At 43.2% G+C, this 22,917-nt stretch overlaps 1 protein-coding gene across 3 annotated transcripts in view; it reads left to right on the top strand.

The window, feature by feature from the left end:
- The window catches only part of JAM3 (junctional adhesion molecule 3), a 77,578-nt gene that overhangs the window by 50,425 nt on the left and 4,236 nt on the right, over positions 1–22,917 (top strand). For all 3 annotated transcript variants that reach the window (XM_075564068.1, XM_075564067.1, XM_075564066.1), the window contains exons 2-6: positions 14,817–14,882; positions 15,534–15,647; positions 19,045–19,197; positions 20,275–20,477; positions 22,115–22,214. In XM_075564068.1, coding sequence (XP_075420183.1) covers positions 14,817–14,882; positions 15,534–15,647; positions 19,045–19,197; positions 20,275–20,477; positions 22,115–22,214 — 636 coding nt within the window. The remainder of the gene's footprint in view (positions 1–14,816; positions 14,883–15,533; positions 15,648–19,044; positions 19,198–20,274; positions 20,478–22,114; positions 22,215–22,917) is intronic.

Raw genomic sequence — 22,917 nt, 5'->3', positions numbered from 1 at the left:
GTATAACGAAAACAACTTATATGATGGTTTCCAGAGATTTATTTTTGTATTATTAAAAGGTCATTTAAAAAAAGTTAATAACGATAATAAGCCTAACAATAATAAAGACACCTGGGGCACACATAGCATCTTCAGTAATACCTTGTCTGCATTCCTAACTTCTTTATAGCACTTTAATTTCTATCATGCCACCCTTGCTGACATTGTCTGATTGCAGGTTGTAAAATTGCTTCCTTTTTTATGTTTTCACAGTGCACTGCTGCTTTGAATACTCAAGGTGGTGTGTTTTGTGTGATCTGTTTTATATTGTGTGTAACAATTTATAATTCAAAGTCAGATTATGTAACTGCTCTTCTGAATTAATGAAAAGCTCTCCCTCTTGTCTCTTTAACCCTTTCCTCCATTTCTTTTCTCTTGGAACCCAGAGATTGTTATAATTCTTAGTCAATCTCTGTCAGTTTTTCCCAAAAAGAATTAAACTTATTGAAAGTTTTATCAATGCACAGGCTTCATCATACCTTTACAAACTAACTTAGATCCTAGAGTGCTGGAACTAGGTTGAAGGTTTAGAGGAAAACTGAGGGAAAGGGGCTTCCTGGTCAAGGTGGCCACATAGTCACATGCTTGACAAAATCCCTCTACAATAAACATGGAGAAAATCAACAGGAAAGGAAAAAACTACTCCACATCCCGATGCCTGGAAGGAAGAGGGAGCAGACGCTGGACAAGCCCCGTTTTTCCAGGGGTCCCAAGTGTGAGGAGGAGGTACAGGCCCATGGCTCAGCAGTAGACTGGGGCTGTAGTCTCTATGTGGCTCTTTTTCTATTATCTTCATGAATAACTTTTATTCTTACTGAACCAACGGAGTAGACAAGGAAGACAAATTCTCTGTGGGGCACACTCTGCTATGGCCCGAGGCTAACATCAACAGAAGTCTTTTTCTCCTACTTAACCCCTCACTTTCACTGCCATGGAGTTTATGCTGCACATGACTCTGAATCAACTCAGTAACCGTGAGTTGAGAAACCCTCAGAGCTGAAGGAAAGGGATGCCACTACAGTTGTGCACAGCTCTCCATGATAAGGGAGATTGAGATCCTAAAGATTAACGACAAGTAGATCTGGCAGCATTTTAAAAGAGAAAAGCAATAGAAATAAATTAAATTAAATTAAAGCAATGGAAAGCTGAGTTAGTAAGCATGAATATCTCTATTCTAACCTATGAAAACAATGAACAAGAATAGCAAAAAGTTTGAAGAAAGCCTAAGAATTGTGTGAGACATTGTTAAGAAGAATAACTTACATCTCACTAGAATTCTAGAACAGGAAGAAACAAACCCAAGAGAAAATAATAGAAAGAATTCTGGAAGAAAACTTCCATAACAGGTTAAAAGAGGAGAAATTGACTACCCAAGAACCCCAAGCAGGATAGATCCCATCAGGACATAGTATAATCAAACTTCCCAATATCAAGGACAAGGAGAGAATCTTGAGAGCAGCTTGGGGGGTAAAAAGAACAGTTATCTACAAAGAAAAACCAATAAGAGTAAGCTCATATTTTTTCAGCTGAAAGCATGCAGGCAAGAAGACCATGATGAGACCTTTATAAAAATCTGAAGGAAAAAAAAGCCAACCAAGAATCTTATATCCAGCAAGATTATCCTTTAAGCATGTGGGAGAAATAAGGGCATTTCCAGACAATAGGAAATTAAAAGGAATTTGTAAAAACAGGGCCAACTTTATGAAAGTATGAAGGGGAGTCCTATTGAGAGAGAATCAACAGTAGCAGACGTAAACTTGCAACCAACATACAAGACATCACCACTCAGAAACCAACCCACTTAAAGCAGTGTTCACAAGACTAAATCAAACTCACAAGACTAAAAGTCGGGACCCAGAGATGGCAATTTCAAATGGAAACCAGCACAAAGAAAATAGAGGGGAAATTATAGATCTAAAACATTCTGAGAAAGAACAGCCTGTCTTCAATAGGGGAGGAGAATAACAAAGAGCAAGAGAACTTCAAAGAGCATGGAAACCTCCTTGTGGTAGTTACATAGTCTGTTGCACATTTGAGAGGATAAGGAGTGAAGGGGTGGAGTGTAGCTTTTCAATCAGGTCCCAGCCAATGAGACCTCTTTGTGGGCATGGCCTTCTCCCAAGGATTCTGGGAACTCTGGTATTCCTCCCTGGAGATGGTAGACACTCTCTCTCCACTCACTCCCTGGGAGACATTGCAGCTGACAAGCCAAGGAGACACCCCTGCCAGTGCTGAGATGCTTACAACGCCACTGAATCCACAGGACTTCCAACCCACTGGCCTGTGATCTTCCTGCATTTGGCGTCATTGCATGTGTTATGTGAGTCTGAAGAGGTCCTTAGAGATTGGTATTGGACATATGGGCTAATATCGAACTTAAGGACTTGATCTGAACTGGGCTAGGATATTTTCTCAATATTCAACTGCTTTTATGTGTGAAGCTCTACCTTAAACACAGATGAGTTTCTATGGGTTTGTTTCTCTAGTCAACCCAGACTAACACACTCATCTAAATAACAAAAAGAGAAGACAATGAGAAAAACCTAGTAAAAAGGACAATAACCAAAAAGGGGAAAAGGACAAGAAAATCCACAAACAAAAGGTATTTATGAAGAGCAAAGAAATCAATGCTACAAATACACAGCAAAGTGATAGTAACAAACCACATGTGTGTCAATAACCACACTGAATGTTAATAGAAAAAATATACCAATGAAGAGACAGATAGTGGCAGATAAGAACAGGACCCATCAATATGCTGTTTACAAATAACACAACATGAAGACATGAAGATAGTTAGAGCTATGCACTTCCTCATGGTACCTGTATTGGGTTGGACCATCTGTAAACAGGCCTGAGTTTTTGCCTAGGAGTTCATAGGTGTGGCCCTGGGAGAGAAGGTAATTGTGTTAGTTTGCGTTGACCAGAGAAACTCGTATGTGTAAGAAAGAGCTTTATATCAAATAGCAATTGTATATCAAGAAAACATCCCAGCCCAGTCCAGATATAGTCCATGAGTCTGATTTTAGCCCTGTGTCCAACACTAGTCTATAAATTCCTCTTCAGACTCACTCAGCACATGCAATGATGCCTAATGTAGGAAGATCACAGGCTGGTCGGTGAAAACTCTTGTGGATCCGATGCCAAGTGGAAGCATCACAGGGGCCTGTGCAGGTCTCTACCTCATGACTCACTCAGGTCTCAGCATACTTCTACCTGGCTTGTCTACAGGAAGATGAAGGCAGAGAGAAAGTATGACCCACCTCCAGGAGGAAAGAGAGGGAATTCCCAGAATCCTCTTGAGAATGCCGTGTCCACAAGGAGGCATCATCAGGCTGCGACCTGATTGACAGACTAGACTCCATCTCTTCACTCCTAATATCCTCAAGTTGACACGAGTTTATGTAACTACCGCAGTATGTAGTAGGAGTGGGGTCCGTAGGCATTGGGACCACTTTCTCCGTGGCACACTTGTGTTTTCAGGGCTGGCTGAAGCTAGATCTGGAATGTGTCACGTTGTTTTGTTAACTGGAGTGCTGCTTTGCACACCCAACTTCATCGTTTTTGTCATTTTAAAAATGTATAGTGTAAACAGTAATGATGTCCGTTGAGATTAACCTTATTAACATCCTTAATACCCATCCTAGTTGTTAGTATCATTTGTTCATTCTTGGTTTTTTTTAAATTTTGGGGTTTTGCTGTATAATATCATTTGGTAAGGGTGGATCAAGTTTGTTTAACCATTCACGCATTGAAGAACATCTAGGGTTTTTTTTCATTATTTGGCTATTATTAATTAGAAAAAAAATCTCACTGCCATTGAGTCAGTTCCGACTCATAGAAAACCTAACCCTATCAGACAGGGTAGAACTTCCCCTGTGGCTTTCAGAGGCTCTAACTCTTTATAGGAGTAGAAAGCCTCGTCTTTCCTGGCAGAGCTGCTGGGACATTGTGGTTAGCAGCTGTGTTGGACAGGGTTATCTGGAGAAACAAGACCAGAACACGAATGAATGTAACAGCTAAGTAGGCCACACAGCAGTACAGAGGGCTCAGTTCAACTCACTTCCATGGAACACTTAGTATACTGAAAGTCTTCAGCTCAGGGAGGTTGATGGGTCCAAGGTCAAGGAAGTAGATAGGAGTCTTCCCTGGGGCAGTGGAGGCAGTCTGGCCACAGACAGCAAGCAGCAGGGCAGGTCATCAATAGCCAGCAGCTCAGGAGCTTAGCGAAGGAGGCCTAGGTGAGATAGTGAACTCAAGCAATGCAAGATGACAGGATCCACCAGCCTCAAGCTCAAGCGATGTACGCACCAGCAGTGTGGTACAAATCTTGAAGGAACTTCAAGCTCCAGCAGCACAATCCACGGGTTGGCTGTCCCATAGGTAGTGTACCTCACAAGTTGAGGCAGAGAACTAGCTAAAGCAGCCAAAAGCCCGTCCGATCACCAGAGAACAAGAGAGAGAGGGGCAGGCCTTGCTGAGCCATGTATCTCTTTGCCTTCCAATCAAACTGCAACCTTATTAATCCATGTTCCTATTGTCCAGGTTGGCACAATAAACCTACCTATCACAGCAGCCCAGTGTATACCCCACGCCCCAACCAGGGTTACTCGACTATTATTAATAGCTGCTATAAACATTCCAAAGCAGATTTTTGTGTGAACATAGATGTTCATTTCTCTGGGATAAATATCCAGGATTATAATTGCTGAGTTATATGGTAGTTACATGTTTAATTTTTTAAGATACTCCCAAACTTTTTTCAGAGTAACCATTTTATGTATACGTGATACAGTTCTCACCATCTTTGTATTTCATGTTTGTTATTTTACTCATTTTTACACATATGTACCGATAACAAATTATGGTCTTAATGATAATTTCTCTACTGACTAGTAATGTTGATTATATTTGCATATATTTATTTGCCACCCATTTCCCCCATTTTACAATAATTTTTAAATCTAGCCCAGAAGCAACCAAGCCCACATGGAAGCAGCACACCAACATAGGTGACCGTGAACGGCAGAGGAGACCAGGTCTCCAACAACAAAGGTGGGGTGGTGGTGAGAATCACATCACCGTGAAAGAGGGGGAGTGCGTGATGGGGACCCAATGCCCATCTGTAGACAGCTGGGCACCCCTTTCAGAGGGGTAGTGAGGAGGAGATGGGCCACTCAGGGTTCAGTGTAGCAACAATGAAACTCAAAACCTTCCTCTAGTTCCTGAACACTTCCTCCCCTCCCAATCATCATGACCCCAATTCTTCCTTGCCTTGCGGACCTGGTTATACCGGAGTATGTACAGCGGTGCAGTGGGGATCTGGAGGCACAGGGAATCTAGGACAGACGAACCCCTCAACACCAGCGGTGGGAGTGGTGACACCAGGAGGGAAGGGCGTGTAGAAAGGGAGAACCGATCTCGGAGATCTATGTGTAACCTCCTCTCTGGGAGATGGGCAATGGGGAGGCGGGTGAGGGGAGACGCTGGGGAGTGTAAGATAAGATATAATAATTATTTATAAACTATCAAGGGACCAGGGGTGGGATCGGGGAGGGAGGGGGATGGGGGAAAAAAAGGGAAACCGAGCTGATTCCAGGAACCCAAGTGGAAGGTGAATTATGAGAATGACGAGTGCAATGAATGTATAAGGGTGCTTTGCTCAATTGATGTATGTACAGACTGTGATAAGAGCCTTATGAGCCCCAACAAAAAGATTAAAAAATAAATAAAAAATAAATTTAATAATAAAAAATTTTATTTTCCCCCTTTTAAAAATAATTTTTAAAAATTTTATTGGGAGCTCTTACAGATTTTATAACAATCTATAATTCAGGCAGATCAAGCATAATTGTACAATTGCTACCACCATCAATTTCAAAACATTTTCTTTCTTTTGAACTTTTTGATATCAGCCCCCTCTATCCCCTCCTCTCCCATCCTGTCTCTCAGGAACTCTTATTATATTATTCTGTAATATATACAATTATTATTATTGCTGTATCTTACACCATCCAATATATTCGTTTACCTATGGTTCTCCTATTCATTCTACTCGAGTTGGGTTATACAGACATCATTGTTATCAGTTACCCCTCTCCCCTCTTCCCGTACCCTCAGGAAATCATTACTGTTTCTGAAGGGTTTATCTAGCTTGGCTTTCATGCATCTAATGGTCTTAATTATACAGATGAACATATGCAGGTCTAACAAGATGAAGTAAAACTAAGACCACAGTAGTAAGGAGAAGAAATATTAAAGAACTAGAGGATAGTTATGCGCTTCACCAGTGCTATACCATTCCCTACATTTATCATCCCTTCTGTGTAGCCCTTCTGTGAGGGACTAATGATTTTATAGGTAGGTTTCGGTCTCCCCTTTGTCTACTCTCCTTCACATCAATTTGATTACTTATTTTTGAATTTCTGGTAACCTATTGATCACACAGGCTGCTGTGCTTCTTCCAAGTGGGCTTTGTTGCTTCCCTGCTATCTGGCCGCCTGTTTAACTTCAAGTCTTTAAGACCCTAGATGCTCTATCTTTTTATAGCTGGGCACCAACAGTTGTCTTCACCATATTTGCTTATGCACCCATTTGTCTTCAGTGATTGTGTCGGGAGGGTGAGTAGCATATATTGCCACATTGTTAGAACAAACAGATCTTGTACTCAGGTAAGATTTAAGTAGAGGCCCAAAGTACATCTGCTTCCTTGTTATACACACACATACACTCCTATCTTTTCTATATTTACATATATACATATTTGTATATTTTATATACATATACATAAATATACCTATCTTTTTATAGTTATTGTGCTAGTCTGGGTACATTAGAGAAACAAATTCACAGAAACTCATATGTATAAGGGAGAGGTTAACAAGAAGGGTAAGTGCACATCAAGACAAAATTCCAACCCAGTGCTGCTCAAGCCCACAAGTCCAACATTAGCCCATATGTCCAACACCAATCCACAAAGTCCTCCTCCATCTCACAAAACACACGCAATGATGTCGAATGCAGGAGGAGAGCTGAATCAGTGAATGTGTAAACTTCTCAGCGCTGGCAGGGGTCTCCCCATTGCTGCTCCAGCACTCAGGGCTACATTAGGGTAGGTCCATGTGGCTTCTCCTCAGGAATATCTTGCAGGAGGTGAGCCTTGCAAGCTGAAGCAGGGAACTGGCTAAGGCAGCCGCACCCTAGTCTGACCATTAGAAAGTAAGAGACCCGAGAACTAGCAAGGCAAGGCTCGCTTTCAATTAGCCCACACGTGTTTATCAGCCAGGTTGGCACAATAAATTTTAACTATCTCAGTTATATATACATAACCATATTTATACCTATATATAATTTTTACTTCTTTCTTCTCCCCCTTTTCTTTTGTATCTCTTTCTTGTCTCATGTCCATTTTCTAGTTCAAATTTGTGGGATTTTAGTATTAAGTTTTGAGAATTCTTTATGTGTTCTAGCTATGAGTCATTTGGAAGATATATGATTTACAAATATTTTTTCCCAGTCTACAGCTAATCTTTTTTAATCCTCTGAAAGAGCCTTTTGCTCAGCAAAATTTTACATTTTAATGAAGTCCAATTTGTCAATATTTTCTTTTATGGACCATGCTTTCTCCTGTGGAGCAGCTTGTGGTTTCTAACAGCTGACCTTGGGGATCATAACCCACTAGGGTTCCTGCGGTCTTGTTTAGAGTAATAATAACTTGATATAGGGCAGAGTAGTTCCTCCCAGTTTATTATATTTCAAAATGTTTAAACTATTGTAGTTTCTTTAATGTTCCATATGTATAATTCAAGGTTTTCCAGTGAACTAGGAGGACACACACACACACACACACACAATGTCTTTCTTACCCATCTGCTTAGAGAGAAAAAGAAATTTTGAACTCAAGAAATAGGCTCTAAGGCAGGTCAGCAGGCTAGAAACTCTGGTAAGGGTTGATATTATAGTCTTCAGACCGGATTTCTTCTTCCTTGGAAAATCTGTTTAAGGCCTGTCAACTGACTAAATGGGGCCCATGTACATTAACAAGAATAATCTCCTTAACTGAAAATCAACTGATTGTAAATGTTAATCAAGTGTATGAAATAACTTCACAGCAACACTTGAGGCTAGTGTTTAATTAATTGAATCACTTGGCACTACAGCCTGGCCAAGGTAACACAAAACTAAGTTGGAACAGCATGTACATTTTAGAATGATCTTGTGTGTGTATGTATGTATGTATACACATACACAAGATATAAGTTCTTTTTGAAATTTGATAGGAATTGCATTAAACCTATATAACAATTTGGGGAATATTGACATCTTTACTTGCTGATTCTTCTCACAATACTATGAATACAAGAATGAAGAAAATGTTCCACAAGTGATCGTGGTGGTGATTGTACTTGATGTGCTTGAACTATTGAATTATCTGGTATGTGAATTATCTGCCAAGAAAACTGTTGGAAAAAAATTCATAAATGCAGCTAATACTTAGTGACCTTATCCTGTGACCTTGCTGAACTTGCTTATAAGTTCTAGGAGGCCTTTTGTGGATTTCTTGGCATTGCCTACAAAGGTCAGTATGCAGTACGTAAACAGAGCCACGTTACATCTTCCTTTCAGATCTGGACGCCTCTTCTCCCCTGATTGCACTGGCTGTCCCTCCCGGCAGTAGGTTCGATACGACTGGTGACAGAAGACATCTTTGTCTTGTTATGAATATTGAGAAAGAATACTGACTTTCAACATTAAGTATGGTACTAACTATAGGCTTTTTGTAGATATTATTGATCAAGTTGAGGAAGTTTTTTTATTCATGCTTAACTGTATTTTTTTATCATGAGAAGTGTTAAAAAAAACACTAGTTTTTTTTCTTTGTCCTTTCATCATACTGTATGCTGAGCAAATAATCAGAGAAGCTGGATTAGATCAAGAATGAGACATCAGGATTGGCAATAGTTTCATTAAGACCCTGTGATATGCTGATGACACCACCTTCATTGCTGAAAGAGGAGGATTTGCAGCATTTGTTGATGAAGACTGAAGACTGCAGCCTTGAGTGTGGTTTGCAACTTAAATATTAAGAAAACCCAAATCCTCACAACTGGACCAATAGGTACATCACAATAAATGGAGAAAATACTGAAGTTGCCAAGGATTTCATCTAGTGATGGTCCATAATCAATGCTCATGGGAGCACCAGTCAATAAATCAAGTGATGTATTGCATTGGACAAATCTGCTGCACAGATCTCTTTGAAGTTTTAAAGAGCAATGAGGTTGTCACTTTGAGGACTGAGATGGACCTGACCCATTAATGAATGGTGGGTATTTCAAGAGTGTCATCTGCATGTGAGAGCTGGAGCAGGAGTTTGGAAGGTCAGCCGAGAAGAGGATGGTTCCAAGGACTTGGATTGACACAGAGGCTGCGACCATGGGCTGAAGCGGAGCAACCATTGTGAGGATGGAGCAGGACTGAGCAATATTTTGTCCTGTTGTCATAACATCTGTCAACAACTACAGCAACCCTGTTCGCAAACCAAGGAGAATAATGAGATTGGGTGGTTGCTCCCAGCTGTGTTGGAATGAGGGGAGAAAAAGATACTCAGGCTTTCAAATTCCATGGGCAGAAAAAAATTCAGCACTCTTGGGGCGCTGACCCTGTATCTAACCCCACAGTTTGGCATTGACACAACTACCAACTCCACCCTTGTAACATGAAAATGGCACACATGTCTTACAAAACGACACCCTTCAGCTACTTGGTGGCTTTCCTGATAGGCGCACCTTTGATGGCCTGGGTAGTTTCACAGGTGTTCTTAAAATGGATCTGAAGATTCGAACTTGTTGACATGCACGATTTTGTAGGGTTTTCTGGGCCAAGTATCGACCTGTTTATATTTAGGCAGATCGATCACCTGAGACTGCTGCAGGAAGAGCAGCCTATTCTGTCTTCCCAGGCTGATCCAGGCTAAACCCATTCACAGTTGGGAATCCTTCTGCCTCGGAAATGCCAGTGGCATTGTTTCTAGCATCGCAGCAACACACAAGGAACCGCAGTCTGACACACTGACAGACGAGTGGTGGGACAGCAGTGTTAAAAGACTCCACTACATGGTCATACAAGAAGTGGAGAGAGACTTAAAAGACTTCCTCTTGGGCAGTGTTTCCCAAAGTGGGCGATCCCACACCCCTGGTGGGGTGCTGGAATGAGCCAGGGGGCTACAAAAGCAGATACCTACTTTATAGTACATAAATTACAGGCTGCAGTACAGAAGCTTTCCATTGCCAGAGGGACACTGAGTAGTATTTTTTTCTGAAAAGGGGACAGTCGGCGAAATAAATTTGGGAGACGCTGCTATCGAGCCTTTGAAGCACACATGTAGTCCCTGAATTCAAATAGCCAGGCCCGGGGCTGAGACGATGGCACCCTTGGGCTGAGGACTGGCTTACTTGGCTGGGAGAGGAAGCAGAGTGGCCATGCCGGGGCTGTGGAAGTGACCGCCATTGGACCTTACCCCAAGCTTGGTGGGTGTCCAATGGAAAGAGACCCAGAATCATCATATGTTTTGTACCTCGATGCCCCCCTCACAGTGACATGACAGGTCTTGATCTGTTGGGCAGGGATCTGAGCTTGGGAGAATCGATCCAGGAAGTTTCCTCCTGGCACCAGTCCCCACACTCCGGATAAACAGAGCTCAATGGAATGGGAGCACAAACTGTGCAGAGCAACAACGCAGGGGCTGTGCTTGCATAGACTCTTCCTACCCACAGGCTCTGGGGGCTCTGTCATTGGAAAACTGATGATATTATCAGTGCAGTCGCTTTATGCTCCAGGGGGATGCTTGACAATGTCTTACTTTTCTGTTTCTATGCGTGTTTGTTTTCCTGAATTTAGTTTGTGTTTTTGGGTTTTGTTTATTTGTTGGTCTTACGGGGATTTGATTTTGTCAAAGTAAGCCGGTATCCTTCATATTTCAGGGACAAGCCGATGGGTTCTGGGTTTTCACTCAACTCTAGCCCCAATCCAAGAACAGTTAGTTTTGATAACAGGACCCCGCTCGATACTCACCTTCATGAAAATGTGGTGGAGAGTGCAGATAATGCCTGGCTGTCAATCAACACAGTGTCTGCGGTCTTCAAGGCTTGTATTCATCTAAGCGAGGAGTCGAGCAAGTCCACATGGAAGAAGCACACCAGCTGTGCGATCCAAAGATGACAATCCAACATTCAAACACAACAAAGGGAAAAATATCAGAGTTTAACTTGTGAGCACCCACTCTGTAGGAGGCTATGGAGGACAGTGGGAGCCCCGAACCCACCCACAGACTTTCTCGTCCAGTCACATTGAGCTGAGGGCAGATCGCGCTAGCCAGAGGCAAGGCACTCAGACAGCTGTACTGTCAGACAAAAATCACTGTAATCTTTGATTTATTTCCTTAATCGCTTTATTGGGAACTTTTACAGATATCATAACATCCCATAGTTCAATTATATCAAGCAGTACTGTCCAATCGCTAGCACAGTCAGTTTCAAAACATTTTCTTTCTTCTTGAACTCCTTGACATCAGCAGCCCTTTATCCCCTCCCTCTCCCACACTCCCCACCCAGTCACCCTTATTTTTGTTTATTTTGGTTGTTGTGGCAGTTCTGTTATTCGCTCCCTTTGAGTGGGGTTATGCTGCGCTAAGTGCTATCAGCTGCTCGCCCCGCCCCCACCTCGCTTCCTTTGATACACTCTCGTGTATCAAGCAATCTTAATTATACAAATGAACATATGCAAATCTAACATCATTAATGAGGTAAAATATATAAAAACATGTTCAAGTGTTAGGCTCATGGCTTCCAGTCCTCCTAGCACCAGCGTTTTTCAGAAGCTATTACTAAATTTTAAACCGTGTGCTGGGCTATTTGGGCTAGGAAACTTAAAGGTTATAGCACATTTATACATTGAGCTGCTGTCCATAAACAGAATGAGAGTCTAAGAAAGGACTCTCGGCTCGGAGCCCTGTCAAGCCTGGCCCAGCTGTTATGGAGAGTCACTGACACTGGCCTTTCATTTTTCTCGAGTAGCCTGGCATTCTTAAATATTCTTGGGACTTATTGTTTCATATGATCGGCACAAGCAACTGCACATCCAACCTCCAGGAAAAGCCCATCGTTCACCAAACAAAAACAAATGTCCCCACTTGTCCTGGGTCTACACCTTTCTGTGGAAACAGGTGTTTTAGAAAGTTAAAGCAAAATATTTTGTACTTTTGTTTTTCAGTTCCTTTTATTAGACTCTTTGAGGTTTTTGCTAGAATTAAAAAAAAAGTAAAACAAAACCAAAACAACTTGCTCCCATCATGTGGCTCCCAACTCATAGTGACCTTATAAGACAGAGTAGACCTGCCCCTGTGGGTTTTCAAGACTAAATCTTTATGGAAGTAAAAAGCCTCATCTTTCTCCCATGGAGCCGCTGGTGGTTTTGAACTACTAATTCTGTGGTGAATACCCCAGCAGGTAACCCGCTATACCACCAGGGCTCCTTTTGCTAGAATTAGTGCAGTCTTCTTAAATAGGAAGAACCTAATCCTATTGCTTATTTAATAGACCAGTAAATAAGACCAAAAAGGAAGCAAATTGTTGTGGTCAACTAAGTAAATGTAGAAGGGCTGAGAAAGCAACTCGGGTATTGGTCCCCCTGTGTACATTCTTTAGATGGTATGTTAGACAAGGTTCCCTAGAGAAACAAAACCAGGACACTTAGAATTTTATATGTGTTTATATAGATAGATAGAGCAGTCCAAATGGCTCAGTGCAACTCACTTCCGTGAGACAGCTAATACCCTGGAAAGCCTTTCAAGTCTTGAGGACCTCTGGGTGCAAGTCAAGGAAGCAGACAGCTGAGTCCTCTGTAGAGCATTTCAGACAACCCTGCCACAGGCAGCAAACAGCAAGGCAGGTCACTAACAGTCAGCCAGATGACAGGGTCCGAGAGTCTCCAGCTCAATCAATGTATATGTATACTCCAGTAGCGTGGCGAAGCAGGTCTTGAAGGAACCTCAAACTACAGCGATACAGTTCACGGGTTGGGTGTTCCAAAGGTAGTGTCGCTTACAAGTTGAAGCAGAGAACCAGCTAAGGCAGCCGCACATTGGTCCAATCATCAAAGAGCAAGAGACAAGACAGGAGAGGCTCGCCCTCAATCCCACATGTGTTCATTGGCCAGGTTGGCCCAATAAGCCTACCTATCACAGATGGCTTAATGAACTATGATCAGGAGTCTTCCAAGTTTAGGTGAGAAATGTCTAGCCTGTTTTCAACTCACTTCTGTGAGACAGCTTATACACTGGCAGTCCTTCAAGTCGTAAGGGCCTCTGGGTGCCAGCCAAGGAATCTTTCTAATATTTGTTGAAGCACAAGAGGAGTTAGTTGCTGTTTGTACTAGTTTTTGTTTGCTTGTTTGTTTTCTTTGCTTTTTTGCCTTAACTTACACTATCCCATGTATCTATTCTCCTTAACTTCTGATGTACAGTCATCATAGCTATCTTTTCCCCCTCCCCTGCATCCCCTTTCTTGTATTCTCAGGAAGTCAACACTTGCCTTACTGTTTCTGAGGGGAAACTCTATCTTAGATTTCGCGCATCAAAAGATCTTGGTTGCACTTGTGCACATATGCAAATCTATCAAGATTAGTGAGGCAACACTTGGGCCATAGTAGTGGGAATAATAAATTTTAAAGAACTAGAGGATAGGTGTGTTTTTCATCGGTGCTATACTGCATGCTGGATATATCATCCCGTCTGTGTGGCCCTTCTGTGAAAGACTGTCCAGTTAATTTACAGATGGACTTTGGGTCTCCACCTTGCCTATGTTCCTTCACATCAGTTTGATTGCTTGTTTTTGAACTTCTGATACCTTTTCCCGTGGACACCTCCTGATCACACAGGCTGGCGTGCTTCTTCTATGTGGGCTTTATTACTTCCTTGCTAGATGGCCGCTTGTTTATCTTTAAGCCTTTAAGACCCCAGATGTTAAATCTTTTCATAGCCAGACACCATCAGCTTTCTTCACCACATTTACTTATGTATCCACTTTGTCTTCAGCAATCATGTTGGGAGGTGAATGTCCTACATTGTCACATTATTAGAACAAACCATTCTTGAATTGTCTTGAAGCTGTCTGCTTCTCTGTTTGTACTAGTTTTGAAAGGGATTGCCATTCAAGCAGCGTATCTTGATTCTCTCAACAGTGTAAATTTAGCTTTGTGCTATTTTTTTTCACTTGTTGGAAACTTTTAATGGATGGTCTGGACTACAGGGAGGTGGGTGTTTACCGGGTTGGGAACTGTAACCAGAGTGTGTCATTAAAGTGAGAGCAGAAAGCCCCATATGACCCTGCGGGTGCCACAGTCATGTGGTAAGCGTGGTGGTGGAGAGGGCAGGGGTGGGAGATGAAGAAGGGTCCTGGCAGTCCACATAATAAATGTTGATGGAGCTGATGACTTGATGTAGGGAGAAGACCTGAATAGGAAATTCCTGAAGCTGTAAAGCATATCCTGGGGACGAGGAGGGAAATGAATTCTCAGACCTCTCTGTCTAGTAAAATCTGGGCTTGGGGAGAGAGCTGGTAACTTGCTATATGTAAGAGGCTTTGGTTTGGAATATAATCATTTTCCAAACTCTATGGTTGGTGACTGTCTTCCTTTGAAGGCAAACGCGAGCTCAGCCCTAGGTTCTGCCGCGGTTTAGGATGCACTGTCTCTGATTTTACTTTCCTCTTTTCCTTCAGGCTGCTTGATAGGAACTGTGGATCTGAAATCCAGCAACCGAACCCCAGTGGTACAGGAATTTGAAAGTAAGTCCAAGGGAGACACGGAACCCTGGTGGCACAGTGGTTAAAGCTGTTGACTGCTGATGAAAAGGCTGGTGGTTGGAACCCACCAGGCACTCCACGGTAGAAAGATACAGCAGTCTGCTTTTATAAAGGGGTGGGGGTGGGGAGCAGTTCTAATCTGTAGCATGGCTCTGAGGCAGAATGAACTAGAAGACGGGGTTGCTTGTTTGGTTTTTACAAGGGAGGCCCTACTGGAAGGGTGGGTACATTGTAATGGCCATTTAGCAAGTTTGTAGCCAACCCAGGACAAAAATAGGTATACATATCATGCCAGATATTTAGGGTACTTCTCAACATATGTGGCATGCAGTCAGTCAGTGCACCATTGCTTCGGCTGGCCAACAGTGAGCTCTGGGCTGGTTGTTTATTGATTCCTGGCCTGGTTTGGTGCATACAAAGCATACAAAGGCATTTCTTAGTGACTGGAGGGGTTTTGAGGGAGAGTGGATGGATTCCTTGCCCATTATCTACACTGTCTCTTGGACCCTGGGGATGACTGTTTTTCAACTGTAGAGAAGACTTCTCTTAAATTAGACTGTGTGTAGACCCGGGTGTACATGGAACCTAGACTAATTCCATATTCCCTTAGAGTTCTTTTTTTCTTCTTATTAGGTGTGGAACTGTCTTGTATTATTACGGATTCACAGACACATGACCCAAGGATTGAATGGAAGAAAATTCAGGATGAACAAACGTCATATGTGTTTTTTGACAACAAAATTCAGGGTAGGACCCTGCATCTTCGTTGCTTCGGACCTCTCCTTTGTAGACACGTCCAGGCACTTCCTCGCCTCTAACACATCACCTGTGTTTCCGTCTGTAGCTGGGACTAGTTTGTTGTTGTTTTAACTTACTGCTATGGAAATTTCAGGCGTTACTGTAATAGTGCAAGTAGTATATCGAACCTTTCTGTGCCTATCACCCAATTTTAACAAGCAGCAACCCATTCGTTAGGATTTTACTTTAACCCCAGTCTTTCTTTCTGAGGATTGAGAGCATTTTTCTAGATTGTCCTCTGAGCCCGATCCTTGGCATTACTGATGGGAGTGAGTGCATTCAGCGGGTCCCATGCAGCAGAGCGGAGCCCGAAGCATTCACTGTGCAGCCGCTTCAGGCTAAGCTGGTGGTAGGGGCTGGGGGGACGCACTGGGAAGACACCACTCACTGTGGACAAGTGAGCAGGTCCTCTCAGTGGCATGCGGATAGCGTAGGGTGTGGGCTCGCTTGGGTAGGAAGAGAGGGTGGTGGTTAGACACGTCTTCCCAGAAGTGATATCTAAGCAGAGATGTGAAGAGAGATTAATTAGCCAGACAAGAGTGTGAAGGCTGAGGTGGAGAAAGGGTTGGGGGCAAAAAGAATGCTGTATAGAGGCCAAGAATTGCTTGACAGCTGCAAGTTCACGATAGCTGAGGGCTAGCGTGGGAAAGAGACCAGGATGTCTACCGAGAGGCTGCAGAGATTATGAAGCTTTGTGCTCGATGGAACTATGTCAGGACAGACATTCTCAGGAGGGTCCTGGGACTCCGCTGAAAGGTTTTAAGAGGGAAGGGACATGATGACGTTATACTGAAAAGACTGGCTTCTGGAGAACAGATTGGAGGTGGACAAAAGTAGGAGCAGGGGGTGACGCACAGTCCCGCTGTGGGAATCCAGGGGACAGAGGCGGGAGGAGTTAGGGAGGCAGGGAGTGGGGCACTGCTCTGTGCTGATGGGCAGGAAGGAGTAGAGATTAGGCACAAGGGCAGGTCTGTTTATAAGGGAGAACACTTCAGACACTTCAGAGAAGTTGATTGTTGAGGTTTCTAAGAAAGAGATTTTATGAAACAAACTAAATTAACAGCCTTTCTGCTTTGAGTTTTTAATGTCATTGGAATTTGCAAGCTCTTAAAACTGGCTTTGACTTCCCCCTCCACCTTTCATCTTTGGAAAGGTGGAAACGTCCGTCTGAGGAAAGACATTTGTTTTATTTGGCAACTTAGGCTGCTCCACTGAAGTCTTCAGTAAGACCCTGTTGGAATGCTCTTTAAAGGACTTTACAAATGTGGAATTACACTGTGTATTCTTAGCAGCTGGAGCGCTAGTGGGAGGAGAGTATTTACCATCCAGTGCATGCGAACTGGAGGAAAGCTGGAGCCTACTTGGCCCTTTGAGCCCTGATGGCGTTTTGTTTCCTCCCCTCCCCCTAATGTAGAAAGTCTAACCCTCCACTTAGAACTATACAATCCTGTTTCCTAACTCGGACGATAGATATCAACTCCCTTGTGGGCACTGGAACAGCCCAGGGGGCTGCAGAAACAGTATCTACACTTGATCCTGGATTACGGGATAAAGTTTATATGTCTATTTTTGAATAACTTATTTTTTCTGAAAAAGGGGCAGTAGGCCAATGATGTTTGGGAACCTATGATACAGGAACTCATTCTATTCGAAATTGCTTTCTCTTTAGTCATCCTCTATCAGAAACCATCTCCCTGTTTAATTATATTTATAGCAAATTCTCCATATACTTTGTCACCAAATTGTCCCGTTTATAATAATAGTTTCTAAGTGATTTTTCCCTACTTCTTCCCTCTACTTTTTAACCTCTAGGCTCTTTATGCTTCGTTGAAAGGGTGTCTTTTTATGTTTATAAAACATGTTTTAAGGTAGAATTCACATAAATAAAATTTGCTAAAGTATATATACAATTTAGAAATATATATATATATATATATTCACAAAAACGTCCCAACCATTACTACTGTCAAATACCAGAGCATTTTTATCACTCAAGAACAAAATCACCCATGCCCATAGTGATCGTTCCTCTCTCTCCATTCTGCTCCCTCAGTGAGGTTTGCCTCTTCTGGTTACTGCATGGAAATGAATCCATACAATGTGTGCTCTCTTATGACTGACTGCTTTCACTTAGTGGAATGTTTTCAAGGTTCATCTGTGTCGTAACGTGTATCAGAATTCCATTCCTTTTTATGGCTGACTAACATGCCATTCCATGGATGTGCCACATTTGGGGTATTTGTTCATCATAGACATGTGGGTTGGTTTTACTCTGGGGCTGTAATGAATATAGCTGTTTGAACATTCATGTACAGGTTTTTATGTGGACCTTTGATTTGGTTTCTCCTGGGCATATAGTTATAAGTGGAGCTGCTTAGTCAGGTCATTTTCTATGTTAAATCATTGGGGGAACTGCCAAGCTGTATCAGACCCACCACAATGGCACCTGCAATATCAACAAGCTGCTTCGCCACACTTCAAGCCCGCGTGACAGGCTCCAGCAGCAGTGTACTCGCCTACATCCTCATGAACACGTGCCGTTGCCCGGTTATTGGTGCCATCCTAGTGGAGGTGAAAGTGGCATCTCCCTAATTTTAATTTGTACTTCTCTAATTTGTAACCATGTTGGACATCTTTTCATGTCTTTATTGACCATGTGTATGTCTCCTTGGAGACATATCTATTTTTAAATGAAGTTATTTGCTGTTGATGTATTTTGGGCACCTTGGTCAAAGAGATCATTTAAAATATTTTCTTCCATTCTTTAAAGCACACAAGTTCTAAATTTTGATGAATCCTAGATTTTTTTCTTTTGTTGCTTGTGCTGTTGGTGTCATATTTAAAAATCTCTTCTTAAGCCAGCATCAAGAAGATGCACTCCTCTGTGTCTTAAGAGTTTGTAGTTTTAGCTCTTATAATCAGTCTTTGGTGTAGGTGGTGTGTGATTGGGGTCCATTCTCATTCTTTTGCCTGTGAATAACCTGCACCATTTATTGAATTTTTTTTCTATATCATTTGCTTTGGTTTCTTTTTCTTTTTCAATGGACTATTTCCCATGGAACAATGAAGAGGAAATTAATTTCCTGGGCTTAATAAAAGAGACACGGTTTATCATGAGTGTCTCTCGCAGACCAGGTGCATGACATTTGGCATTCACATTACAAATGGGAATAAGACATGGTTCCTGGCCTGAGGGAATTCACCTCTGTTGTGTAGACGTAGAAAGAGAAACCAGTGTACACTCTTCTTTCAATGACATCAAAAGCTGGTCCCAGAAACCACCCTCTTCCAGCAGCAAAGATTATCTTTACAAAGTCTTTTGTGGCCCCTGTCTTTTCCTCTGTAGGAGACTTGGCAGGTCGTGCAGAATTGTTGGGGAAAACGTCCCTGAGGATTTGGAACACGACACGGAGAGACATGGCCCTTTACCGCTGTGAGGTCGTTGCTCGAAATGACCCCAAGGAAATTGATGAGATTGTCATTGAGTTAACGGTGCAAGGTGGGAAGACTCATGTGAACTTAAAACCCTTTTCCCCATTTAGGTCTAGCCATAGGCTAAAAACAATCAACTCTTCTGTGAATTTCTGTCCTTCTGGAACTGCAGTCCAGTGGGATATCACTTGACTTGGGGAGGGGAAGACACTTGGAAGCGCTGAGACTTTGATTTGAGGTAGAAGGAGAGAAGGGAAGTTGGGCTCTGACCACGTCTCTACCAGGTAGACTCCAGCCCTATTGCCATTGAGTTAATTCCAACCCACAGTGACACACAAGACAAAGCAGAGCTGCTCCAGGGGCAGCCCCCCCCCCCCTCTACTCCCGGAGCAGAGCTGCTCCATAGGCTGGTCCTCCTGCAGGTATCCCCCATGCCTAGTGCCCTCAAGTCAGTGTGAACGCACAGTGACCCCATAGGACAAAGTAGAATTGCTCCAAAGGACAGCCCTACTCTGCCCTGGAGGATGGTTGTGAGTCAGAATTGACTTGGTAACAGTGAAAGATTGAATCTTTAGGGAAGGAGGCTGCCTCATTTTTCTCCCAGAGTGGCTAAGTGACTTCAAACTGCTGGCCTGTCTCCTCGCAGCCCAGGGCTTACTATTGCTGTACCACCAGGGCTGCTTCCTCTAGGTATAGGAGGTACTTTAACATATGTTTGGAGCCCTGGTGGTCCCCTGAGACAAGCATCGAACTACTAACCTCCAGGTGAACAGTTCAAAACCGCCAGCCACTCCACAGGAGGAAGACGAGACTTTTTGCATAAGGATTTCCAGCCTCACAATCTCTAGAGTGATTATGAGTCACAATTGACTTGCTGACAGTGGGGAGCAGTGAGTTAGCATAATTTGAATGTTCTCCACACTCAAGTCACGAAGATGGAAAGAGTGAGCAATGTGTTGGGTGGGGGGGGGGGAATGGGGATGAATGATGAGGACAAGCTGAACTGATGACGGGTTGCATTGCACAGATGTGCTCAAGGAGGAGCCTGGGCTGGCTCTTCTGCTTTGGACGCTGATTGTGGAGGTGGAAACGATCAGAGCCACACTGCTGACATGCTAAGCACCCACCCTTATTTTTCCTACAGTGAAGCCAGTAACCCCCATCTGCAGAGTCCCGAAAGCAGTGCCGGTGGGCAAGTCGACCACGCTGCACTGCCAGGAGAGCGAGGGCTCCCCCCGGCCTCACTACAGCTGGTATCGCAACAACATGCCTCTGCCCACAGACTCCAGAGCCAACCCCAGATTCCGAAATTCCTCTTTCCTCTTAAACTATGAAACGGGCACTCTGGTAAGCAGTGAGCATGCAGCTCTGTCCCTGCCGGGGCAGTGGATGGTGGTTATGGGATGGACATTGCCGCCTCTTTCCAAGTGCTGAAAATCTAGAACATCAGAAATAATATAGGACACACACACCCCTCTTTTTTTTTATAAACAATTAAGTTCTAAGGGTTAAATGAGGGAAGAAAAACCTGTAGATCAAGGGAGGCTGAAAAGAGGAATTCGACACAAGCCACGGCTGGATATTGTAAGGATCCTGATTGGAATGACACACTGTAAAAATCATGTGACAAGGAAATTGATGACTGACTGGATGTTTGATACTAAAGACTTCATTGTTTTAGGCATAATGATGCTATTGTGGTTCTAAAAATAATAAAAATCTCATCTCTTATACATACCGAATTACGTTTGGAATTTGCTTCATAACAGTCCCATAGTGGTGGGAAGTGGGTAGATGGAGTGCAGAAGAAACAAGGGAAATCATGTACTATGTACGGGCATATAGATCTCATCAGCAATTTCACATAAAGCTTTTTGTACACATCATTGGGGGGTGGGGGATATGCCCTTGGTCCGTGGCATATCTAATTCTATATAGGAAGGAATCATATCCCAGTAGGATACTTCACCCTTCCTGCTGCCAAAGTCGTGGGTGCCACCATCGTCGGGGTCCCTTCACCTGGGTGAAGGGAGAGACCAGCCGCTCCTCCTAGGCGTTGCTGAGCGCCGTGCTGCCGAAGCGCTTCCCACGCCTGGTGGTTCTTAGTGCCAGAGTACGGCGGTGCTGTCAGGTGTTCAGTGGCTGAGTTTTTAAAAGTAGGTCTTCAGGACTTTCTTCTTTTGTAAAACTTTTTAATTTTTAAATCATTTTATTGGGCACTCTTACAGCTCTTATCACAACCCATCCATCCATCCATTGTGTCAAGCACATTTGTACATATGTCGCCATCATCATTTTCGAAACATTTTCTTTCTACTTGAGCCCTTGGTATCAGCTCCTCATTGTTTCCCCGTTCCCCTCCCTCATGACCCCTCGATCATTCATCATTTCATTTTCATGTGTTACACTGCCCACTGTCTCCCTTCATCCACATTTCTGTTGTCTGTCCCCCTGGGACAGAGGTATAGGTAGATCATTATGATCGGTTTCCCCTTTCTCCCCAACCTTCCCCTTCTGGTATCGTTATTCTCATTATTGGTCTTGAGAGGTTATCTGTCCTGTATTCCCTGTTTCCAGCTCTTATCTGTGCCCGTGTATATGCGCTGGTCTAGCCGGATTTGTAAGGTAGAATTGAGGTCAGGATGGTGGGGGTGGGCTGGGAGAAGAAGCATGCATGAACTAGAGGAAAGTTCTTCTGAGGGGACCTCTAGATGGACTCGAACTACCAGCCTTTTTAGCAGCCTGGAGGTTGCTGGGCTCCCAGTGCCTCATAGCTGCAGAGGATGTCTTTGTCCTCAGGAAAGCCCCTTGGGAAGACCCCAGCGATGACTGGAAAGCCAAAGGGAAACACAAATGAGCAGACATTATTTACCAAGTTCTGGAGTTAGTGGGTTCAGGTTGAATGTCAGCCTCTCCTACCTGATTCTCTCAGTGTTCTGCCTGGCTGGCCGGCCTAATGATTTACTGGTTACTTTCTGAAACAGGTTTTCCATGCTGTTCACAAAGGAGATTCTGGGCAGTATTACTGCATTGCTTCCAATGATGCCGGCTCAGCCAGGTGTGCGGAACAGGAGATGGAAGTCTGTGAGTTAATTTTATTTTTAAAATTTATTCCCAAGAGCTTTTAAAATTAATTGTCGCAAAAATATTCATAGCAAAACCCACGATGTGATTGGTTATACAAGTTACATCCTTCACACGGTATCAATATTCTCAGTATTTCTATTTTAGTTCATTCATTTCCATTTACTTGAATTCCCAGCCCCCACCCCCACCCCAGCCTTCTCAGCTGTGCTTTAAAATAGTTCTTGGCTTTTTTTTTTTTTTTTTGCTAAAAGGAAAAGGGTTTGTACAACAACGGAAACCAAAAGCATTCTTGACTCTTTTTTAAACACAGTACTCAGTGATGCCAATCTTTACCCTTTGGGCTCAACTGTTCCTTTAACAGTGATTTCAGGAGATAGTTTGAATTCAAGATTTAGACTCCCTCAGGGTGGCAGTCTTGAGCACTTCTCCAGGTCCAAGGTATCTCCTAAGTGTAGGTGCTTCACGAACTTGAAGCTGCCCCTTCCCTTGTTTGAGGATTCGTTTCTTGCGCCCTTGGTCGGAGGGCTCAGTAGTGGGCGCTGGGCACCATCTAGTTCTTGTCTCTAGGAGGAAGAGGCGGTGGCTGGTCGCCATCATTAGTGCTAAGTCGTTGCTCTCTCTTTTCTTTTGCTCCAGATGAATAAATACCGAGAGTGTATCTTAGAGGGCTGTACCCCAACATTAGTCTCCACACTGGGAA

Source organism: Tenrec ecaudatus, chromosome 12, assembly GCF_050624435.1.
Source record: "Tenrec ecaudatus isolate mTenEca1 chromosome 12, mTenEca1.hap1, whole genome shotgun sequence".
In the NCBI taxonomy this organism is placed as follows: Eukaryota; Metazoa; Chordata; class Mammalia; order Afrosoricida; family Tenrecidae; genus Tenrec; species Tenrec ecaudatus.
Note: the sequence above shows the minus strand (reverse complement) of the source record. Positions and strands in the feature narration are given on the sequence as shown.